At 42.0% G+C, this 24,408-nt stretch overlaps 1 protein-coding gene across 1 annotated transcript in view; it reads left to right on the top strand.

Moving 5' to 3' along the window:
- The window catches only part of ZNF366 (zinc finger protein 366), a 67,252-nt gene that overhangs the window by 23,192 nt on the left and 19,652 nt on the right, over nucleotides 1–24,408 (top strand). The window contains exon 2 of the mRNA XM_025389441.1: nucleotides 22,887–24,232. Coding sequence (XP_025245226.1) covers nucleotides 22,901–24,232 — 1,332 coding nt within the window. The 5' untranslated portion in view covers nucleotides 22,887–22,900. The remainder of the gene's footprint in view (nucleotides 1–22,886; nucleotides 24,233–24,408) is intronic.

Below are 24,408 nucleotides of genomic sequence, written 5' to 3'. Positions count from 1 at the left end.
AAAGCGTCCCAGTTGGAAGGTGGGGAAGGGAGTGGGGTATAGATGAAATGAGATTGGTCATGAATTGAAACTAAGGATAAGCACAGATATTATCCTGTCTACTTTCACAGTTTGAACTGTTCCATAACAAAAAGTTTTTTTTAAGTAGATCTTCAGACTTTCTTATATTTTAAACTTTCCTTTAAATACTGTGTATCCCTCATGGTACGGATGAGAAAATCTGCTTGAGGGCCAGGAGCACGTGATTCTTACTTAATACTCCAGTGGGATGAAGCCCCGGGCCCATCACTCCCATCATAGTTTAAATATCTCTGGCAGTTTTAGCGGTAACACAACTTTATTCTCTCATCCTTCCCCCATACAGTTTAGGATCAATATTTAGAAGTGAAAGGCTGTCTCCACTGTAATTCAAGGATAACCCCAAACTCTGCCAGAGCCACACAGGTGTCCAGGGAGCATGGCGATATATCATGGGTTTGTACAAAGTACACTGAAAATCTAGAAAGGTGCAGATGCTTGACTCACAGGCACAAATAATGTTACTTCTTCCTCATATTGTGGAAGCTACATGCCACAGAGACAGGTAGGGGCTATCTGAGAAAGGATCTCAGAGGGAATGTGACCTCAAAGGCCAGGAAGTCAGCATCTGGGACCCACCACAGGGGTAAGTATAGGTCTCTTGTTACCCTGGGTTGCCTGGGCATTATCTAAATGTCTGGCATAATGCTCTAAGTTCAGTGGGAGCTTTCTGGTCTCACCTGTTCACTTTACCCTCTCAAACATCATGATAGAGGATGAAGAAGCTGGACCTCATCTCTGAGTTTCTACCCAAGACATTGTGAGGGGCTGAATGGTAAATGGAGACCAAGGGACAACATTGCAGGATTGACACCTTCAGGTACCTTTGCCTGACCGGCATGGATCTTCTAGCTTCAACACCACTAGATGCCTGACTTCTCACCATGAATTACAGCATTCACTCATTTTTACTTCCAAAGGAAGACTACTGCTAATTTCTTTAAAACAGTGTCTACAAAGAAAGAGAACAGGACTCAGTCTGGGAATGTTTTCCTTTTGCATTTTCATCAGCCAAAAAAGTATTGAGTTTAGGGTACCAACATACGGTGCAAATGTTAATTTTAAGGGAAATTGGCACACTCAGCATGCTAAACTGTGCTACTTTCTACACATGTGATACTTGGCTTCAGTGGTGGCAATACAGTGCCAGATTTTCTTAAATGTCAGGCATTTTAAGAGATGGTTTCTCAGAATTTAAAATCACACACACACACACACACACACACACACACACACACACACACAAAATAGAAATGCGACTCTGATGTTTCTAAATAAAATAAATTTGACCCCCATAGGAAAACACGGCAACAGCTCTCTGGAGCCTGTGGTGGACCATGGGTTGACTCTCAAACACCTACACAGTGCTGTTTTAAGCTATAAGCAATATATTGTAATCCCATAGTACATTAACATGATGATAATCTGCAACATAGCATATCCAATCTTTACAGCACATAGATGGTTTCCCTTGAAGGTGCCCCCTGTCTGTTGAAAGAACTCACTTATGGCTGGGCACTGTGACTCAAGCCTGTAATCCCAGCACTTTGGGAGGCCAAGGTAGGTGGATCGGGAGGTTAGGAGATCAAGACCATCCTGGCTAACACGGTGAAACCCCGTCTCTACTAAAACTACAAAAAATTACCCGGGCGTGGTGGCGGACACCTGTAGTCCCAGCTACTTGGGAGGCTGAGGCAGGAGAATGGCGTGAACCCGGGAGGCGGAGCTTGCAGTGAGCCAAGATCGCACCACTGCACTCCAGCCCTGGCGACAGAGCAAGACTCCATCTCAAAAAAACAAACAAAACAAAAAACAAACAAACAAAAAAAAACCCACTTATGCTACCTAAATCAGAGAAGCAGGTGAGAATTATCCAGAGGAGTCCCAGCAAACGTCAGCATTTGGTAATCCTTATTGTCAGAATAGTCTAATACTTTAATACATTGAGCTGAGCCTGGAACCCCACACTTCTTCTTACTAAACTTCCCCTTGACTACTTTGGTTTATCAAGTTTATCCTAAGCACAGATCTGACTCTCTCAACTTCATTGGCTCATTACATGATCTTGGGGGATCTTTTCTAGGTCATCACCCACGTCATAGAGAAAACATTCATTTCAAGACTGTTTTGTCTCTACTTATGAGTCCGAGTCCAGATTTCTAGCTATTTTCATACTCCTGGAAGAGCAAGAAACCTAATGGTGGACTTCCCAATGGACTGATGAAACAGTGCAGGGGAGGAGGAAATTGAGAAGGATACAAAGCTTTACAGGGACTAGGATAGAGCCAAAGTCATCCGGCAGGAAGGAATATACGAACTGAGATTCCTGACACGAGGGCTCTAGAACTTTAAAACTCTCATATCTTGCCCATGCCTCTATCATGAATAAACATGAATAAAACCTGAATTAGAGGATATCAGAAATGCTTTCCCATGCTCTAAACATTCTATAATTAAATATCTTCCCCTCAGGGGTTTTGGGGGAACTAAACGTACTAATGGGTATGAAAATTTTTGAAATAATTGAGAGTTATCTCAGTGTAAGTTAGCACAACGTCATGAAATAATTATCTCAATAAACCTAGAATTGTTTCTTTTTCTTATTATAATGTTGGGTCAAATGTAGGAGCTTACTTAATGTCAGGTGGAAAATAAAAGGTGTCATAGAAGACAAAAAGATACATTTATAGAAATGAATAATATAAGTATAAATTAGGTTGACCTTTTGGGAAAACAATTTAGCATTATGTATTAAGACCTGAAAATTAATATACTTTCACTCTGTAATTCTATTTCTAGATAATCTAATCTAAGGAAATGATAGAGACATAACAAGGATTTATGAACAAAGTTGTCTACTGCAGTGCTATTTGTCTAATGCATAGAGATATGTAGTAAGTAGTGCTGTAAAAGAAAATATATTCATACATAGTAAAAGAGTTGAAAGAAACAGACCAAAATATTAACACAGTAACTCTTGGTGGTAGCATTATTGATTATTTTAATTTTCTCTCTTAGATATTTCAGCATTCTATTTACAATGGTAATAAATTTATACTATTTAAAGGTCATTAAAAATAAATTGTATAAACTTGTTCACCTTAATCTAATCCTGGTACCAACACATTTTGTCTTTTAATATGTCTGATCAGTAGCCAGCTTATCTGAACTGCTTTCAGGGCTTTCTTCTGTTCTTTGCTAACCATGAGGCTGCATGGGCTTTATATTATGGCTATTATTTGCCAACAGCCCTCTGACACCCAGAGAGCTGAGTCACCTGTCCGTTTTAGGGTGTCCACACATGGTGTTCCTTCCGTCCTTCAATATTCCCTGCATTCTTTCTCCACACGAAGTTCACAAGCTGTGAAGTGGCCCAGGGCTCACTTCTTCGGCAATATGATATACAGGAGCTCTTCAAGTGTGGCTTGCTTAATCCTCCCTACGAAGCAGTCTTCACTCACGTTGAATTTTCCATTAATTTCTACAGAATAGCTATTTACTCTGAGAACCCAAAGGTTTTAGAAACTATAGGCGATTCTGCAAAGTCTAGATTGAATTTGCTCATATTTTGTTGTTATTAAAAAGACTCAAATGAATTCTCTCTTTCCAGGTGAGACCCTCAGTAGAAAGGTATTTTGTTATTTATTCATTCCATTATTTATTTATGCGTTCAAATTAGTTCTGTCTTAGGTTCACCTCACCAGTTCTTCAATCAGCATAAATGAAGATGAAAACTTAAAAGGTTCATTTCCCAAATGCCCATTAAATGTTATCTAACATACTCCTTTTATAAGGAAGCTAGAGAAGGTTAGTGATGAAACAGAATCAGCCTGTTACTCCACCAAGACAAGGGGATTGTGGGGAGGGAGGGAGTACAGGAAGGGAGGGATATTGATTGAAATCCACCAGAACCAAGTCATTCCAAACCACTAAAAGTCGAAAAGCTCCAAGGAACAGAAAATAAGTTATGGGAAATCATTTAAAAGAACTCTTTCTTTTGCCAAACCTTCCAAGAAAATATTCTTTATGCAGAATCTTCTTCTAGATTCAGTCTGTGGCATCCAGTCTCTCAGAATAGGCCCCTCAGTGTCTTAACTGGCTTTCCCTCAGTACCTCATCAATTTGTCACACAATTCTTATTCAATTTAGATCCAGCTATTTCTGCACACTTTCACATTGATTTGGAAAATGTCCTTCACACTTTGGTTTTAGTCTCTACTCATGAAGTGTCATTTGCATTAGGATGATTTAGTTTCATGAATGGATTTTTCTTATGTATGATTTTGCCTTAGATGAGCCTTGGAACGCATATATCACATTCCAGCCATTGCTGCAAAACAAGACTTTGTGAGCCTGCTTGCATCTCCTCCTTAAATATATCTGTTTTTTCACCCTTTGTTCACGTTCTCAGGTTGAAGTCTTGGTTATATTTGTATGTGTTGTTTTCACAAGTTTTAAACCTGAAATTCAGTCCAATCTCTGTCTCCAGTCTTATACCCTCCAGTCATCTAAGCTGTCTCAGGCAGGTGTGTGTTTACATAGGGAGATTACACATGCTTGTGCACACACACTTGTGCAACTTAAATACGCCAGATATGTCCTGTATATTTTGTCTAAACATCTCTATTACTGGTGATTCCATGGTAATTAGGTATCTGGTGTTACTTGAAACTAGCCCCCAGAAAAGTTTTAAAACATTTGTCATTAGTATTGTTCTTCTACATTGCATTTTGGTGGCTGTTGCCCAGTTTTCCACTTTAAGTTGTCACTTTTCTGATTGATTTACAGAAGCTTTCAGACATTGAATAACGTTAACTATTTGTCACATGTTGAAAAAAATTTTTGTGGTTTGTCATTTCCTTTTAAATTTTATGTGATTTTTGACATACAGGATTTTCTTATTTTAATTTTTTTAATTTTTAATTTTTAAATTTTTTTAATAAATAGAGACAGGGTCTCCTTATGTTGCTCAGGCTGGTCTCAAACTCCTAGGCTCAAGCCATCCTCCTGCCTCGGACCTCCAAAGTGCTGGGATTACTGGTGTAAGCCACCATGCCCAGCCAGGATTTGTTTTCTTATATAATCAAGTTACTCAACCTTCCTAGTTTCTGCCTTTTAGTCAGAGGTTTAAAAAATCATAGGGGTAAGGCAGACTCACTAAAGCCATCTCTACCAATGAGTTGGAGCTTTGGACTTAGAATGAAGCTTTTACAGTGTTTCCTATTGCAATAGTATTGTTGAAACAAATGGGCAAGGGTTAGGTCTGGGATAAAGGGTTAGATTTACACTCATCCTCAGGAGGAAGAGCCCATTTGAAACTAGAACAGAAGTAGAAGGAAAATCTCTTGGAGGAAAGCAGGGAGGGGGGCGGGGATGGTGATCAAACAAGTGTTTATAAGAGTCATTTATGTGACTAGAAATTGGATGACTATTCTGTAACCTTTTCCAAGTTCCTGGGCTTTGGACTGATTTCAGGGGATTTTTAGAGGCCAATGTCTTCCCAGACTTGAGCCATCTGAATGATTCAGTAGACAAAGTCCCCTTGGGGTGGGCAAACCCTTTCAATGGCCAGTTCCCTAGCAGGTGCTACCACTTTACATTTGCAGAATATTCCCCCCCTTTGCAAAAATCTTTCACCTACTCTATCTTGCTTGATTATTACAGCAATCATGTAAAATGAGTAGATTTACTAGGACTTCCTTTTCTTTTCAAGGGGTGAAAATAAATAGAAACTCAAATTTAATTGACTTTCCAAATTCAGCGATTGAGTTAAGCAAGGTGAGGTGTGCAGTTCACTCTAAAGGAGCAGTATGGACTAATGAAAGGTGTACATGTAAAGAAATTGGGCACATTTGGGGTGGAATGCCAGCTCAGTCACTTACTCACTCCCTGACTTCAGGCAGGCCAGTTCCCCTCTGCACTTTGATTTCTCATCTATAAAATGGAATAATGGCACCTGTCTTGCAGGACTGATGCAGGGATTAAATAATACAATGCTTCATTTCCTTCCATTATTCTATCTTTGTAGTTGTGTATGTTTTTGTGTGCCACCTTGAAACTTGCATAGAAGGGGTGGTATATCAAGACACTGAATAAATGGGAGAGTGTGAAGGGCCCCCACACAGGGCCTGGTCCTCTTTCACTGCCCAGCTCACAAACTCCTGGGAGCTATGACGCCCTTGGAGGCTTTCCCCTGAAGGTTTCTTATGTAGTCTTACAATCCTACTCACTCAAATGTCTTTTACCGCCAAAACATTAAGAGTATTGTTGGAATTCAGAAATAGGATTCATTTAAAAAAAAAAAAAAAAAAAAGACCCTCAATTATTTACCCAGAAGGCCATTATATAAGTGGGCTCAACGACTGTTTGCAATAGTTCTTATGTCATGACTAAGAGCAGAAATTGGCAAACTATAGACCCCGGGTCAAATCTAGCCCACCACTTTTTTTTGTTTTTTGGTTTTTTTGTAAATAAAGTTTTATTAAAACACAGCCATTTTCACTTGTTTATGTGGTGACTGTGGCTGCTTTCATTGCCACTGGCAGGATTGAGTAGTTGCAACAGAGACTGTGTGCCTCAGAAAGCTGAAAATATTTACTGTCTGATCCCTTATAGTAAAGTGTTGCCAACCCATGGCTAAGAACTGCTACTTCCAGGCTATGTGACCTTAGATAAGTCATTTACATTTGTTGTGCCTCAAATTCCTTATCTAGCAAATAGGGATAATTGTACTGATTAAACCATAGAATCCATGTAAAAGACTTGCATGTGGTAAGTCCCCAGTTAATAACAGCTATCATTATTATTACTAGAATTGTTGATTTGCAGTGAAGCTCTTTGGGTAAAACACTAACCCAGGAACAGAAACCTATTTGGTCACGCTCAGTTTCAAAGTTCTCTCCTGCAGATATCAAGAGCAGCTAGAATGGTCATCCTTCCTTGTCACAAAAAATGTTTTCTTAAGATCAGCCATTTCAATGCTATTAGCTCAACTTCCAGGACATTAAAAGCATACTCTGCCATTCCTCCACACTTAATGTAGATGTTTGAATCAGTGCCACTGGATATTTTCCAATAGTCTGTGTACCCTGTTTGGGAGAGAAGGAACTGAATGAGGCATTTTGTTGAAATTAAATGTCAAGAGTACCAGCTGCTTCTTTCTAAAAATATGAGCTAGATATTCCAAAAGGTGTGAACCATCAATCAAAGTACAAGGGAAGATTTTGCATTTAGTTGTTTGTTGTTAGAAATTTTTTTAATGTTGTAAAGAAAACCAACCTTTTGACAAATGGCATTGAAAGCCATTAAGGGAGTTGAAAAACCAGCAGTTCCACTTTGTCTCCTCTATATGGTGGGAAATGCTTTCTCAATGTAAAGAAATCGTATCCAGCAGTCCAACCAGCATATGGAGGTGATTTCCAAGACAGAAGTGAAAAAAAAAAAATCCCACAGCCCAACCTTTCAGAAGTATCATAGTCATGCAGAGAGAAAACGTCCTGCCCTCTTCCTCATTGTTAAACTTTGTGGGTTAGAAGAGCCATCGCTGTGGGGGTAGCATATCTCCAACTCAGCTTCTCATCTAGTGGCTGGGGAGGGTCTTGATGTGGAATGGAGAGAAGTCTTCCACTCAGGACTCACATGCATACAAATGGTGCACCTGTGAGCACTCCCCACTGCCACCAGGGGAGAGCACAACCTGTTCAGGACCTTTCCTTTGTGATTACCCGGACCCCAGATGGCCATTGCCTGGGCTATGCCTCATCAACTCAATCTTGACATACAGAAAAATTTTCTCCACACCTCCAACACCCTATCATTAGTATCCTGGGTGGGTGGTGGAAAGGGAGAGATGACTGCAAGTCATAGGGCTTCTTCCATCAGAATGTCTCCTCTGCCATGCTCGCCCACTCACCATGACCATTCACACTTCCCTTATTGTAGAGACTTGTCGTTTACATTGAACAGAGATTCACTGAGCACTCCCTACAGTACTTTTCAGCCTAGGATGGCCATGAGAATCACCTACAATACAAAGCTCTTAAAAAACATTGATGCCTGACCCCCACCAAGAGATCCTGAGGTGATTTTGGTCCGGGAAGGAGCCTAGGTTTGCATTTTTTAAGGGAGGTGGGCATTGTATGTTTAAAACTTCCCAAGTGATTCTCGTGTGCTGACCTACCACGTGCCAGCCATTCTTCTACAGGCATACAACAGTGAACATAGGCCAGGTACCTGGTCTCATGAAACTTAGAATCTAGTGGGGCAAGTCAGATGATAAACATATGAATGGCCAAGATATTTTTTATGGTGCTACCAGGAAAATAAAACTTGAGGCTGAGAAAGAGAGAGCCAGGGATGCAGAGATTTGTAACTTTAGAGTGGTCAGGGCATCATTGTTATGGAGTCATACTTTGCTTCTTTGCACGTGATGAGCTCAGTGCTACAACAGGGCAGCACTCAGATCCTGCTCCTTGTTCATGATGGCAAGTGTCACTGCATTCCCCAAGCCCAGATTTTACAGGCTGATGGACAATGAGAGCCTCTGATTGGGCAGATCAGCCCAAATCAACCGCTGTTGCTGGAAGCCACCTTAGAGGGCATGGCTTACCCTCAGTGATTTGGTTCCAGAATGCTACAGCCCTCTTTGTCTTTTACCTACTACTAAATCAATAGCAGAACTTCTTTGACTACCTCACTCCAACGTGATATCCTATTATCAGTATCATCTACTGAATACAATTTTCTGACTTGTATATTGATAGTACTAAAAGCAGATCAAAACTCACTTATTCTGTACAGGCCCTCTGCAAGATAATGGTCTCATTGAATGAATTGCTAAGGTAGGCGTTATTAGCTGAGTTTCATAAATGTGGAAACCAAGCCTCTGAAAGGTTAAGAGAATTTAGTGCGGCTTACCTCTGTACTCCTTTTAGGTTCCTTCCGGCTCAGACAATCTGTGGTCCTATGATCTTTAGTGAGTGGTAGCAAGCCTCTGAGGGAAGGCATTTCATCGTACACATCTTTCTTTGCAGAAGACCCCCTTCTCTCCCACCCACCATAGGCCTTGCTTGTGGTGGGCAGCAAATATATCAGAGACCAGTCCGTGAAGGCAGCTTGATGCTCATCTTGAGTCCCTGAGCCCTGTAGGAAGGTCTTCAGGCTGCAGGCTTCAGGATTGCTGCTCATAAGCTCTTGTATGTCAGAGCAAAGATGGTAACTCTGGCTTTTCTTCTCAAGACTTCAGGGTGAAGTTCTCAGTAAGCAACTTTGAGCCTCTTCAAAGAAGCTCCCAAAGCATCTCGCAGGCTTTTGTAAAGGCTTCTGTGGGTCTTTGCCCCAAGATCTGTCCCCTGGACAGAAAAAATTCACCAGAAAAATTCTTTTATGCTACCCCTCCTTTCTTTCTAATTAAATTTTTAAAAATTGAGATTAAAATGCCAAATAAAGAGTCATTGGAATTCCTAGACTAGGAATTGTTATTCAATAAGGCAGACTTAGAATTCCAAGTAGTAAGTGGATTCTGTGGTTAAAGATGTGGAGGATTCCATACAGAGAAGGAAATTCCAGTAAGGTTACTAAGGGAACTATATCTTGGAAGGGATCCCCCTATTTTGTAATGTAATGCACACACAAAGAATTGGCAACTTGGATTACTTTACATGGCTTGTGTGTGTGTGTGTGCACATGCATGAGTGTATGTTTGAGACAAAAAGAAAGCAAGGTTATGAATGTGATGAAATCTCATTAAAAAAATTAATGTAGAAAACTGAGAAATTACAGTAACCTTCCTTTCTGAATTTGGACTTTCCCTCCCTTACTCTGATATCCTTTTTGATTTTCACAGTTTAAGTCCCAAAAGAGAGATACAAACCTGTCCAAGATATAAGTCTTGTGATTATTTCAATTTAGTTGAAGAATATTTAAACCCCCACAGGTTTAATCAACAGTGTCATTTCCCCCCTTCTCCTGTCCTTTCTCCTTTGTGTGCAGTGGAGGACCACAGCCCTCCAAGGAGACTTTCGGGATGGCTTAGCTGCCCCAGCTCAGTGCCGGAGCCTGAGAGCTCCGAGCCTTTTAATTGACCTTTGTGGTGCTTCTGAGACAGTGTCTGTCAGAAACTCCTGATCTCATCTTCTTGAGGCCAAAGACACAGATTGAAGGGGTTAAACGTTGATCCCCACCCCCAGTACCAACAAATGCTCTTTAAACAATGTGCAAATTCAACATAGTGCTCACAGCAATAAATAAGCCATAATGATAATGTTTGCTGCTGCAAATTTCTCCACGTGGCAAATTAATTCATTCTGATTCTGAACTGGCAACCAATGGCAATATTAATTTACCAGATGGAGATACAACCTAAATTCACATGTGCTCTTCAAGCCACAGACAAACCTCTGTTCAAAAGCAGATACAGTAATGCATAGTAAGAGGATCACAACCAAGCAAGGGACATCTACTAAGTATCTTCATGGTGATCAGTAAAGTGCAATGTGCGATGACAGAAGAGAGTATGAATCCTAGGCTGCAGGGAGCTTAAGCACTGGTTCAGCACTAAATCTAAACACAAAATAATCAGAGTGCAATATAGGGGGAAAAACATACATTTAACCCAGGGATTAGTGGGTTTAATGTCATAGGATTTGAAACAAGAGACAGATAACTGAGTAGGGAGCAAAGGTTTCTGGGAAGAAGCTGAACTTAAGTTCAGCCTGGAAGAATGGAATGGATTAATGAAAAGAACATTCCTGGATGGCCAATCAATCTAAACAAAGGCAACGAGGAAGGTATTATTATGCCCCTTGTAGACAACAGTGAAAGTCTGATCTGACTGCAGTTGGCAGGATTTTAGAGAGAAGGGGAACAGAGTTGAACTTGATCATGGAGAACTTTGACAGTCAGGTAGAAGAGTTGACATTTGATTTGCTCTGTATATCAGATAAAGATTGTGTTTAGCTACAGGCCATAGAACTCTGAATACATTTGCTTAACCAAGTAAAGGATTCATTTTCTCAAATAACAAGAAGACCAGCACCAAGTGGGCACAGGAGCTCCACACTGACAATCTCCCCCTACCTCTTGACCACACATGGTAGGAGGCATTGTTGCTTCATGGTTCCAATAAGGCTGCTCCTCCTCCAGTCTCATATCCACATTCCAAGCAGTTTTATCTACTATTTATTGTTTAAAAAAAAAAAAAAACCAGAACAAAATCCTCTTAAGACTAGCAAATTATAGCAATTTAAAAATTCGTCACTTAAAAATGTTAAGTACCAGTCATTGTATAAGATAGTGACGATGCAGAAAGGTTTAGGAAATGGTCCCTGGCTTCAAGGAGATCCCAGTGTTGTGGGAGGTTAGATTATGCAATATCCCATGAGGAAGCTCCCTCGAGGGTGTGGGCACAGTCTGTGGGAGCTGAAAGGAAGGGGGACTGATTCTGTCTGAGGGCTGGGGCATGCTTTGTACTTTGTGGTTCTACAGTGGTACAAATAGGATTGGACTTTTCATTTACCCTGAAAGCAGCTTTTAAGCAACTCAACTACATTAGGGACCTGGGGAAGGACTTTACATTGTCAAAATCTAAAGGGCTCACCCTTGACATGCCAGAGTGCCTTCTCAGCATTGGATAAGAAGTCAGGGAGAAACTCGGAGAGCTGGAATGGAGAAACTGGATTAATCATATTTGCAGTGTGTAATTCTGTAATTACTGTGAATGTTTCCAACTGATTCTTCTTTATTTCAAGGATAACTGAAGTTCATTTTTGGACTTACACTTACTGGCTTTCTTAATGCAGTTAATTGAAGGTCAGTCTAATTTTGCAAGTCCCCAAATTCTTCCTCTGTTCTACAGAACATACTGGTAGGGAAGGCTGTGGCACTGGTTGGGAAAGGGGAAACTTTTTCTGTCAACCTTCACATCCAAAGATAGTCCTTCATCCTTTTCATGTTGTTTTAACTGACATTTTAATGAGTAAGAAAAACAAACAAACAAACAAAAACACAAAAAAACAAGAGAAAAGAACATTTTGACATTTTGAAAGAAAATAGTTTCTGATGTTAGTCAAGGAAATGTAGTTCTTCTTTTTGTTCTCTCATGTTCAGTAAATCAACCAACCAGTTCAATATTCTTCTAGTAGCTCCTAAAACATTTTGCGCCACATCTGGTTGTCAGTTCCTTCCACTAGATGGTGAGTTCCTTGAACCTAGTGTTCGGTTTATGAGACACTGTCCTCCTGGCACCCAGCATAGTGCAGACACAGAAGAGACACTTGAAGCAGTTTGCTGAGTGAATACTTGCAGGGAGGTTCCTCACAGTCTGAGTCTTTATTGTGGTTTGTATTTGTTTTCCTGATGATACAAGCCTGTGTCATAAAGCTGTATGCCCAAAGTATAAGCTAGGGTGAAGTCTGACAGAAGCATCCAAAGAACTTAGGCAGAGACTGAGGTTGGAGGATCACTTGAGGCCAGGAGTTCAAGACCAGCCTGGGCAACAAAGTGAGACCCCATCTCAATTTTTTTTAAGATCCTGGGCAGAAAAATCAAGAAGCCCATTAAAATGCCTCAAGGGAATTTTTCAGAGCTCAAAAGGAAGGGAATCCCAAGTCTAATTTTGTCTGAGTGTTTGCTGTTTGAAAACCAATATGAATTTTTACATTTTTAATGCAAGTATTTGAATAGCTAAGTCATCTACAGTGTATAGAAGTATAAGTTGCAAAAGTATACCATTGAAAATTTCCTTTCTACCCAGGGCACTGAACAGCTGCAGAGTCACCCACCTACAGACTATGATGGGAACAGCCCCTCCATAAATTGGTAACTCAGCTGCTTCACTCCCAAGCCTTCCTCCTTCAGCCATACAGTCCTTTTCCCCAGAGACAGCAGATAATATCAGATTCTTCTATTTCCTTCTAGAGGTAGGCTATCTGTACATGTACACAAGGAGATAAGTGCATGTATTTTATAAGTATGTATATTTTATAAGAATGATTTTAGTGAGCAGAATCAATAGAAAAAAATCAATATGAAGCAGATGAATGAGAAGACTTGGAACTATAAAAATGTCAAGTGGGGAGAAAAGGTATCCAGATGCAGAGTGATCATTCATCAGAAGGCAGAAATATAGCAAGAAATCTATCTACATAAAATAAAAAGAAACAGTGAACAGTGGGGTCACAGACCCATCTGCCCATGAGGATGGGCTTTTCCACAAAGCGAATGAGCGTTTGCATGGAGAGTCATGGGGAATCTGCAGCTATTGAGTCAGTGAGGGAAATCATGGTGGCCTGCCCTTCCAGGACACGCTGTGTTTGCGGGAATGTGGGCATGTTTTGCTCTGGTGGCATACTCAGAGACTCATTGGCATTTGCCCACCGTCACCTTGGGCATTTTCAGAACCCTCCCACACTCCTTTATGCTATTTCAGTGAAACAGGACATTCTATCTTTCATATCAAAGAAACACGCCACTCATTGGCCAAGGAGCCTGAGCCAGGATGAAGCAGGGGCCATCCATTCTGAGGAGCACTACCCCAGTCCCTGCTATGCTGTGGCTAAAGCACCTTCCTCATGGGAGATGTTCTTAGCAGTTAATTTATGTGAGGTTGACTTGGGATAAACTGGGACAGGACAAGTCAACCAGTTAGTCCTGTCTTCTGGAAATAGCAAAATTTTGCTTGGGATCAGGGAGCAAGAGAAAGCTAGGACATGGTTATTTGTCAAGTAAATTTTCAAGTAATGATGAGATTTGAACCATACATGAGGCACCAGGCAAGTTTCTGACTTTCTAACCAGATTATATTAGAAATATAGGACATCTACCCACACAGAAAGGTGACAGGCAGCACAGGATCCTGCCAATGAGTGGAACATCCAACAATTGTGATAGGCTTCAGAGAAGTGAGGGGTTTGCTTCTGGCTCTTGTGGAAAGGAAGGTTTCACCTAGAAGTCTCCATAAAGACTCCACTAGGGAAGGTTCTCTCCTTCTCCTGCCCTGCAGAATCTTGCAACAATATGGTGGATACAGCCAATGAAATGTCAAAGAAAGAAAGTAGCTGGCTGCTCAGGTAGGCTGCATGGGAGAGCAACATCCGGTGGGGCCATGGCAACTTAGGATTTGGCGGGCAGGTGTGGAGAATATTATAATAAACAACTTCCATGTTGTCAGAGAACTCAGTTCATCAAGCTTAGGGGAAATGATGCACCACAGTGACCTATCAATACCTATCTTCCGATTCACAAGAAGTAGAAGTATATTTTCTAATGGCCAGAATGATCTTGTCCACTGATACTACTTTATTATTATTATTTATTTTTTAAATCGGGGTCTTGCTGTGTTGCCCAGGTTAGAATGCAGTGGCATGATCATGGCTCACTGCAGCCTTGAAATCCTGGGCTCAAGCAATCTTCCCACCTCAGCCTCCTGAGTAGCTGGGAATGCAGGCCCATACCACCGTACCTGGCTAAGTTTGTTGCTGTTGTTGTTTGCAGAGACAGTGATCTCAAACTCCTGGCCTCAAGCAATCCTCTGGCCTCAGCCTCCCTAGTGGCTAGGATTACAGGCGTGAGCCGCTGTGCCAGGCTCTAGATGATTTTGCATTTCAAAGAATGTTAGGGCAATTATAGAAGACTGTTTACTGAATGTGCAATCAGGGCAAAAGACTACCTTGAAGGATAACTTAATGCATCATCCCTGCCCCCACAATATTCTTGCTGAATAGACTACACACACAAAAAAATGCTGGTATCTGCCATATTCAAAGTCTCCCCTTTGAATAGAGCAGGAATTAAGATTATTAAATTCTCATAACCCCGGTCCCCTCTGTATATATTATATGAATATCATTGGACACATTCCACAAATATGAATTGATTATTGGGTGGGGTCTGGTCACCTTGACTATTGCTGGATGTTTTCCAAATATCCTCATACACACTTTTAATAACAGTGTGCAGAATAGCATTTTTGTATATTTCTTTTATATTTTTAAACTTATTTTTAATTTAAATTCAGTAAAATTCATTCCTTTGGTTCTTTAAATTTTGACAAATACAGAGTTGTGTAATTACCACCAGAAACAAAATACAATATATTTCTATCAACTTCTCCCCACCTAATATTTCCTTGAGTTATACTTTTAAAATAGGTTCTTTCCATAGATGGCTAACCTCATCAATTATGCGTTGATTCTCAGCACTTTTGCTTGCAGATTGTAATATTTTCTGGTACTATCTACCAATTCTGGAGCCCACCAGACTGAATATGCTGTCATTTTCAGAGGTGGACAAAAAGAAGGTTTCTAACATGCATATGTATTTTTTGTGTAGCTAGGAGTAACTTTATCAAATTTATTTGTCTGTGAACATGAACAAACAACATATATTCTAAAGATATTCCCTCCAAAGAAAGTTGGAGAAAAATTCTAACATTCTACTTAGAGCACCATCTATTATAGATATACTAGCTCTGAGGTTGGAGAAGAGAACTGCTAAGTCATATCTCCAATTCATTTCCTTCCTTTAAATGGGTCACGAGGACAGAGATAACCCCAACACGCTGGCAGCTGTTCCAAGCTCAAATGATTATATTCACTCCTGCTTTCCAGAAACTAGGTCTAGGTATTCAGCACTTAAAAGAAAAACTTCTCTTTCCCATATGAAACCCACATCCATTTTAACCTATGCAAGTTAGTAGCTGGATCTGTTGTTGATAATTTTTTTACTAAGAGCTTCTTATCAATGTATACATTTAAGATATACAAATGGTAAACATGCAAGTTAATTATGGACTATTTAAACAATACACAATTGTTTATATTATGTCTTTATATTATGAACATATTATATTATGTCTTGGTTGTATTTAGGAACTTTCAAAAAATTGATTTTGTGAGTTCAGTTGGCTATTTCACATGTGAACAAGTTTCATCAACAATTCATGTTTTCTGGCCACCTAGAGGACTTGGCCCACATCATGGGCTGACATTATTTTTATAATAAAATGAGAGGAATTGGGGTTTATAAATTAAATGGGGGCCAGAAGGGCATCTGGAAGGGTCCTGGGGCCTGCTCCAGCATCAGGTTACCTCTTTTTGGTTCTACCACTGACCCAGAGAGTGACGAGGCAGAACATTCACTTTTTTGACCACATACTGCTCTATCTGCCAGCTATCTTTCGAGACCCTTCTATTCCTGCCAATCACAGGAATGCCAGACTGAATCATTACTTGCCAAACATCTACAAATGAAGAACTTAGCAGTGTAAGTTCATATATATTAAGATAATTATGCTGAAACGTTAGAACATTACAAGACTTAAAAATCCCTCTTCAGAGGAGCCTCACTAGGAGATCCTTTGTATGAACACAGAAGATAACTGCCAGTTCATGTCTCTCCTCCTCTGCCTTCCTGTGGTCCTCCCCACCCCCTACCCTTTGTTTCTCTTCACACTGCTGTTTATTCTCACCAATTTCCTTGACTCTCACCTTTTCCCTGCTTCCACCTCTGTTGAGAACAGAGCTCTGGGGTACATCACATAAGTAAACTGCCACTCTCATATTACAAGGGAAGTCAGGGCCTCCAAGAGTAAAATGTAACATTTTCCAATGAAAATAGGAAAGCTTCAAGGAATGAAGAGTTCATTTTCTCTCTTTCATGGAAGAGTGAATATTCTTTTGTGAATTTCAGGACCAACAGAAGTCAGTGTGGTGGAGGAGGGATAAAGAGATTTGCCCCTGGCATGCTGGCTCACTGTGACTCTTTCAACAACATTTACTGGAATGACCTTTGATTTGAATGAGAACCACAAAATACCAGTAATTTTATCTGGGGAATATTTATATTTTGGTGCAGTAGGTGAATTCCCAATTAAAGACCATTATTAACAGCATATTTCCCCCCAAACTAAATGTGGTTTTGTCTTGGTTAGGCCTTGGATTTCTCTCATTGGTCTTTATGGGTCAAAGAGGAGATTTTGGTTTTGGTTTTAAAATTCATTCATTCCCTATTTCCCTATTTCTTCGTAACGAACTCCTATGGATAATAGCAGTTAAGGAAGCTATCTGAGTCCCAGATTCCTTTAACACAGATTAACCCAATAGGTTCCTTTTTAAACTATTTGTTTCTTGATTTATAGCCTATTGGGTTTGGGTGATGCATTGTAGAAAGCCAGGGACCTTAGAACAATGTCTGACCATAACAATGAAAATGTATGATTATTTCAAAATCTTCTCCCTCTTATTAGTACAAAGAATGGGCTGCTATTAGTTTCCCAAACATTTTTTTAGGTGGAAGAGTGCAGGGTGACCACCCACTCTTGCTTTACATTTCCCTTTCTCAATCCAGGAATCTTTCTTTCTACCCATGACTGCCCTTTGGACTTTTCAGGAATCTGTTTTCTGGCTGGGTTGCAGAATTTGGTGGCACTTTGATAATGGCTCTCCAGTGTTAGTGTAGCCAGGATTTAGGGCTTACCCTGAATCTGAGAGTTAGTTCAGAGAATAGTGCCCTTGAATGAGGAGGGTAAGCAACAGCTCATACAAAGCCTGTGTATCAAGTTCTTTTCATAATAACTACCTAATAACTTATAGATGTGCTGATGATTTCATTAGGGACATACTGAAAGTCATCCACAGTCTAAATAATGCAAGATAAAATTATACATTTTAAAACTTCATGGGGAGACTTTAAAAACAAGAACCACCCATTTCTTCTTTCATCCTGAAGCAGATGATTGGGCATCTACTTTGAGCCACGCACCATCCCGGGAACTGAAGATGCAGCAGTGACTAAAACAGACCCAGTCCCTGTCTTCACAGTCTAGCAGGAATTGTAAGAGCTGATTTGCTAATGTTGACCCAGCACTATTCTAGTGTCTGAGACTTTGGGTTTGACAAACAGGTCCTCCTGTCCCTAGGAAGGTGACCTCTGATGTTAGATGTGGGGCATTGTTTCAGTTTCTCACACACTGGCTGAAATAGCTCATGAGATCAGCCTTTGCTTCAAATCCTCATTCATCAAAGCAGACTATTATTAACATAAGCTTGAAAACATCTCCGTAATAGCAAAAACAGCCATAGAGAAGGGATGGGGAGGTATTCTTTAACTGTATGGTTTATTGCCACATGGTATGAATAACTCACCCTAGCCTTATCCATGGCCTTCTTGAGTGTGGCTCACCTTCGCTGCTGTGACAAGACCAACTCAGGATAAATGGGTAAAGTCTTGGTTAACTTGCAAGGCAGAGGCCCAGATGCCATCAGTGCTGATCAAGAGCTTCAGCTTAGAAAACAGACATGATGTCAGACAGCATCAAACCACTGATCACAACCCAGTCCCCCTCTCCTGTCCACTCTTTCTCACTCCTTAAGGGCAGCATACTGTCTAGTGTTTAACATACTTTCTCACACACATTGTAAATTTCCAACTACCCTATGGGGATATCCTAACTTCCATTTCATGAATGAGAAAATCAAACCTCAAAAGTAACTTACTCAGTCTCCCATAGCTGCTAGCACAAAGCCCACATTCAAACCTAGACCTTCAGGCTCCAAACCAGCACTTTTTCCATTATCCCACACCCAGCGGCTTTTACATTTTCAGTTCTTCTTTCTTTTTGCATGTTGTTTCAACTCTTCCTGGTGGGGAACTGTCTTACAACCTGCTAGTTTTCTCCAGGGCCTCTGGAGGCAGCCATGGATCAATGACTTAGCAGGGCTTGCCCCACCTCCTCATGTTTTGGGTCTCCTAACCAGATTGCCATCCCCAAGCCTCTCCTGCCTCCTGCATAAGAGTCCTGTCAGTTTTATGGGTGCCTGTGGGTCTACTGTAACAAATAGAGGCGAGCATGTGGGTGGTACACATTGCGGTTTTCTATGAATCTATTAATATTTTTGCGGAGGACACCCTGAATTTTAACTTGACTGATTTCAAGATAAATTACCTCCTCAGGGAGATATCCTTCCCAGCTTTTCCCTTCAACACTCCCCTTCCCCAGGATGCATTTGTTTGCTAGATTTTGTTGTTGTTGTTGTTGTTGTTGTTGTTTTACCATCTAGGGCTTCTCCTTATCACCTGGTGCTGGTGCTCAAAGGCAGGGATATTAATAGCTAGAAGCAGCCACAGCTGATTTCTGTCTCAGGCAGGCCAAAGGGAAATCAGATCTACTTCTCCTTGACCTCTGTAGGGACTGGTGATGATCCTTAAGGTCCTTATGCATCTGTATTCAGAAAGGGACTGCTGTTTTAAATGTCTGTAAAAATTTCCCTGGATAGATCCTACTTTTTTTTTTTTTTTTTACACAGAGTCTTGCTCTGTCGCCCAGACTAGAGTGCAGTGGTGCAATCTCGGCTCACTGCAACCTCCGACTCCTGGGTTCATGCGATTGTCCTGACTCAGCCTCCCAAGTGGCGGGGATTACAGGCGCCCACCACTGCACCTGGCTAATTTTTGAATTTTTAATAGAGATGGGTTTCACCATCTTGGCCAGGCTGGTCTCAAACTCCTGACCTCGTGATCCACCTGCCTCGGCCTCCCAAAGTGCTGGGATTACAGGCTTGAGCCATCACACCCAGCTGAGATCCTACTTTTTAAAAAACTTTCTGGGTTTCTGATTTTATTCTAGTGTGCACAGACTACTATTTTAAGAGTGGGAGAATCATTATATATACACACAGAAACTGGAGGAAATTAATATTATGAGATTAAAATATATAAAAAATTAAAATGTATGCACCTAAAGTCACTGCATTTGGGGACATAATTGTGCCATTTATGTTTAAAAAAAATAACCACATCATCTCTGTTCAACATTTTTTTTTTTTGCTTTACCAGGACAATGGTGATAAAACTTCAAATGCTGAAAATAACTATGCTTTTGAGATTAACATTATATTAGGAGTATATTACAACTCCTAATGTATTAAAAGGAAACAATTAGTTGATTATGTCATAACTAAAAACAAAAATATTAAACAAAGGCAATAATAACGTGCATAGACTGAAATACCTTCCGTTTCAAAATTAGTGATAACATTCCTTTCCAAGTCAGTAGCTTTCCAGTATAAGCTACAGCCCGTTGTATAAAGATACAACACGTCATTAGCCACGTACTTAAGAAGAAGTACCTTCTTAATAATAAAATACACAGGAAACTCAGTGCATTTTGGCCCAGGTTCTGACATGTTTCTTTTTCACTAATTCTCAACCCAAGCTCTCTAGTATGTACTAGGAATTATTGCCTCTTTTAATCAGAGCAGAACTTTAAAAGAGAACCAGTTTGCTTCTCGATGGGCTCTTCAACGGTTTGCCATAGGTACTTGTAGTCTGGAAGAGACTTTTTCAATCTGAGCAGCCTTTCTACTAAAAGAAATTTATCTCCCAAGAGGTTATAAAATCAACTATGTTCCAAATGAAATAATAAGGAAAGGATCTGCCGTTTTCCCCTCCAATTCAGCAGGACACATTTAGTCTTGTTGAAAGTCAATTATTTTTATAGATGCAACAAATTCTTGGGCCTGGGCCACACCCTCTATAACTCTATGTGAATCTAGAGATCAGGACCTTCTGGATTGCAAGCTAAGAGATGATTTAGTAAACAAGAAAAACCATCAAAGAACCTCTATTTCCCCATCCTCCTGCTGGTCCTTTCTGATAGCAGCAGCACGACTCTCATTTCACCCACCCACACCCCTCCGGGTCTCATAAAGCTAGACATTTCATTCTCCCACTGCCCTCGTCACTTCCTATAATTGCCTGGCCCTTGAGGCAGCAGTAGAAGGAGATCTAGCACTGCAGTAAGAATCTTTTAAGACACAGGTTGGGCCTCCCATTTGCTGAACACACAAGCTCTTGCTCATAATTACTAAGCCCCAAACCCACGGTTAGAAAGATAAGCCAGGGCTATCTTTTCACTCACATAAACACAAAGCAAGTATTAAGTATTATTTTTTAGTTATCTGTCCAGTTTCACAAACAGCTTTAAATAGTGCCCAGATAGTTATATAATAAGGCACATATTTTTTCCTCATTGGATTGTCTGTGTATAGACTAGGTAACCAAACAAAAAAAAGGCTCATTTTTGTTTTAATTGCACTGCAGCTCTCAAGCCTCCCAAAAAGACACACATGCTATTTAAGAATTTAAGAATATCTGGATCATTGTAAAAGCTGTATCTGACTCACCAAGGATCATAGAAAATCACTGAAAACTGTTGGCCCTCTCACCCCTGGGACCTTCACCCCATATTGCCTTGTTTGTAGACAATCCCGGGGGCTAGAGCCCTGAGTTAGTCTAAGACTCTGTATCAGCCCTGTCTCCACTGGCCCTACATCAGACCTTACACCTGGCCAAGCCAACTGGCTCCATGGGAGCCTCTGATGAGCAAAAGGGATAATCCCATTCAAACTCAGAGGATTTGGGTAGAACTGACCCTCCCTGGAAATGTGGAGTTGCACTTGGTTCATTCTGTCAGTATCCATATGAAGAAGACAGAAAACTGGCAGGGCCAGACGCAATGGCTCAAGCCTGTAATCTCAGAACTATGGGAGGCTGAGGCAGGTGGATCACTTGAGGTTGGGAGTTCAAGACCAGCCTGGCCAACAAACCCCGTCTCTACTAAGAATGCAAAAATTAACAGGCCATGGTGGTGCACGCCTGTAATCTCAGCTACTCGGGAGGCTGAGGCACAAGAATCACTTGAACCCAGGAGGCAGAGGTTGCAGTGAGCTGTGTGCCACTGCACTGCACTTCAGCCTGGGCGACACAGCCAGACTCCATCTCCAAAAAAAAAGAAAAAAGAAAGAAAGAAAACTGGCAAGGAGACATGTGAAAAACACAGCCCCTGGTTCAGACTCTAGTCCCACCACCAGCTCTTTCAGACAGGCCTATGTATGTCATCAGGACACAGTAACTGGCTGTGTCAGCAGGGGAAGTGTCAGGCACCACAGGAGTCACCAAGCCTGCCCTTTATTTTGACACCTATCTGAAAGGAGAGACCTATGTGTGGCTTTATTTCACATAATAAAGAAATATTTCATTCTAGCTTGCTTCAGGTTTAAGACTGTAATGTGTGCATTGCCAGGGTGACTTTATAACATTGAGCTACTCGATATGCTTTCTAAAATCATGTTTATGTCATTAACTGAGTAGCACACCTTACTCAGGGTGGATATTCAGAAATGATTAGATCTGAGTTAAGCATTAACATCCCTTCTCCCATGAGGCTTTGAATATCCTCATTTCCAGCAGCAAAGGTCCAAGCAAGGGAGTAGCAGTGAAAATTGGTTTCCTCACAAAAAAAAAAAAAAAAAAAGACCCTAAAAGTCACTTTCCAATCACCATTAGTAGATGCAATTACATCTCAGATTGAAAGGCTGCAGCAGAATGGGTCTGGTGCTCACTCCTTCAGTGAGTACCTGTGTAACCTGAGAATGTCATTTCATTTGTCTGGACTTTGGTACCCTGATCTTAAATGGGGACAATGACCAGATGAGTTCTCAGGTTTCTTCCCAAACTAGTCCACTTCCCTTCCTACCATCACCCGTTTTGGTTTTGTGGCTGGATTTACACTGGAGCCCAGTTCGATTCAGCCCTAGGGTCACCCCAAGAGGCCAGTGCTACCCATATTGATAACTGGATTTTCAAGGAGAAAGAAAAGCGATATTTTGAACAGCCCAAGGATAAATGAGGGTTCATATTAAGCAAGTATTACTCTTCATAAATTAGTACTGATAAATAGCCAGAACCCTTAAGGGAAAAGAGGATTTAAAACAAAACCAAATCAAAGCACACAAGTTTATTTCTCTTTAAAGGAAAATTGCCAAGGATGCAGAAGGAAATGAAGATGATCAAAGATGAGGATGTGCATTTCAACTTGGCTGTGAGGAAGACCCCCTCCTTTCCCCACTGCCTGCAGCCAGTGGTTTCTCGGGGAAAGGCTCCCCAAAGACACCCCTTCCCAGAAGCTCTCCGAGGGCCATTTTCCCAGTTTCGGTATGAACCTCCTCCAGGAGACCTAGATGGGTTTCCCGGGGTCTTCGAAGGAGCGGGGTCTAGGAAACGGAAGAGCATGCCCACAAAGGTGCCCTATAACCACCCTGCAGAAGAAGCCACCCTCGCCCTCCACTCCGAGGAGAACAAAAACCACGGTCTTCCCAACCTCCCTTTGCTGTTCCCGCAGCCCCCGCGCCCCAAGTATGACTCTCAGATGATCGACCTGTGCAACGTGGGCTTCCAATTCTACCGCAGCATGGAACACTTGGGGGGCAAGACCGTCAAGCAGGAGCCCATTAAGCCCAGTGCCGTGTGGCCCCAGCCGACGCCGACTCCATTCCTGCCCACGCCCTACCCCTACTACCCCAAAGTCCACCCGGGCCTCATGTTCCCCTTCTTCGTGCCGTCGTCCTCGCCCTTCCCCTTCAGCCGGCACACCTTCCTGCCTAAGCAGCCCCCGGAACCTCTGCTGCCCCGGAAAGCCGAGCCCCAGGAGAACGAGGAGACCAAGCAGAAGGTGGAGAGGGTGGACGTGAACGTGCAGATCGATGACAGCTACTACGTGGACGTGGGCGGCGCGCAGAAGCGCTGGCAGTGCCCTACCTGCGAGAAGTCATACACCTCCAAGTACAACCTGGTCACCCACATCCTGGGCCACAGTGGGATCAAGCCGCACGCGTGCACGCACTGCGGGAAGCTCTTCAAGCAGCTCAGCCACCTGCACACGCACATGCTGACCCATCAGGGCACGCGGCCCCACAAGTGCCAGGTGTGCCATAAGGCCTTCACCCAGACCAGCCACCTGAAGCGCCACATGATGCAGCACAGTGAGGTGAAGCCGCACAACTGCCGCGTGTGCGGCCGCGGCTTTGCCTACCCCAGCGAGCTCAAGGCCCACGAAGCTAAGCACGCCAGTGGGCGCGAGAACATCTGTGTGGAGTGCGGCCTTGACTTCCCCACCCTGGCCCAGCTGAAGAGACACCTCACCACGCACCGAGGCCCCATCCAGTACAACTGCTCCGAGTGCGACAAGACCTTCCAGTACCCGAGCCAGCTGCAGAACCACATGATGAAGCACAAGGACATCCGGCCCTACATCTGCTCCGAGTGCGGCATGGAGTTCGTGCAGCCGCACCACCTCAAGCAGCACTCCCTCACCCACAAGGTACCGCGGGGCCCCTGGTGGGGTGGGCGGGGCCTTGGGAAGAGGAGTGGGGCCATGAGCAGACCCCCGGGGAGCAGGACGCCTGTGCCGCTCTGCATCTGACCCTGAGGAGCTGGGCAACCCCGGATAAGCCGTCCCTTGGCTAAGCCCTGAGGTCCTTCCTCACGTTTAAATAG

The sequence above is a fragment of the Theropithecus gelada genome, chromosome 6 (assembly GCF_003255815.1).
Source record: "Theropithecus gelada isolate Dixy chromosome 6, Tgel_1.0, whole genome shotgun sequence".
NCBI lineage: Eukaryota > Metazoa > Chordata > Mammalia > Primates > Cercopithecidae > Theropithecus > Theropithecus gelada.
The sequence above is the reverse complement of the archived record's forward strand: the minus strand, read 5'-3'. Positions and strand labels throughout refer to the sequence as shown.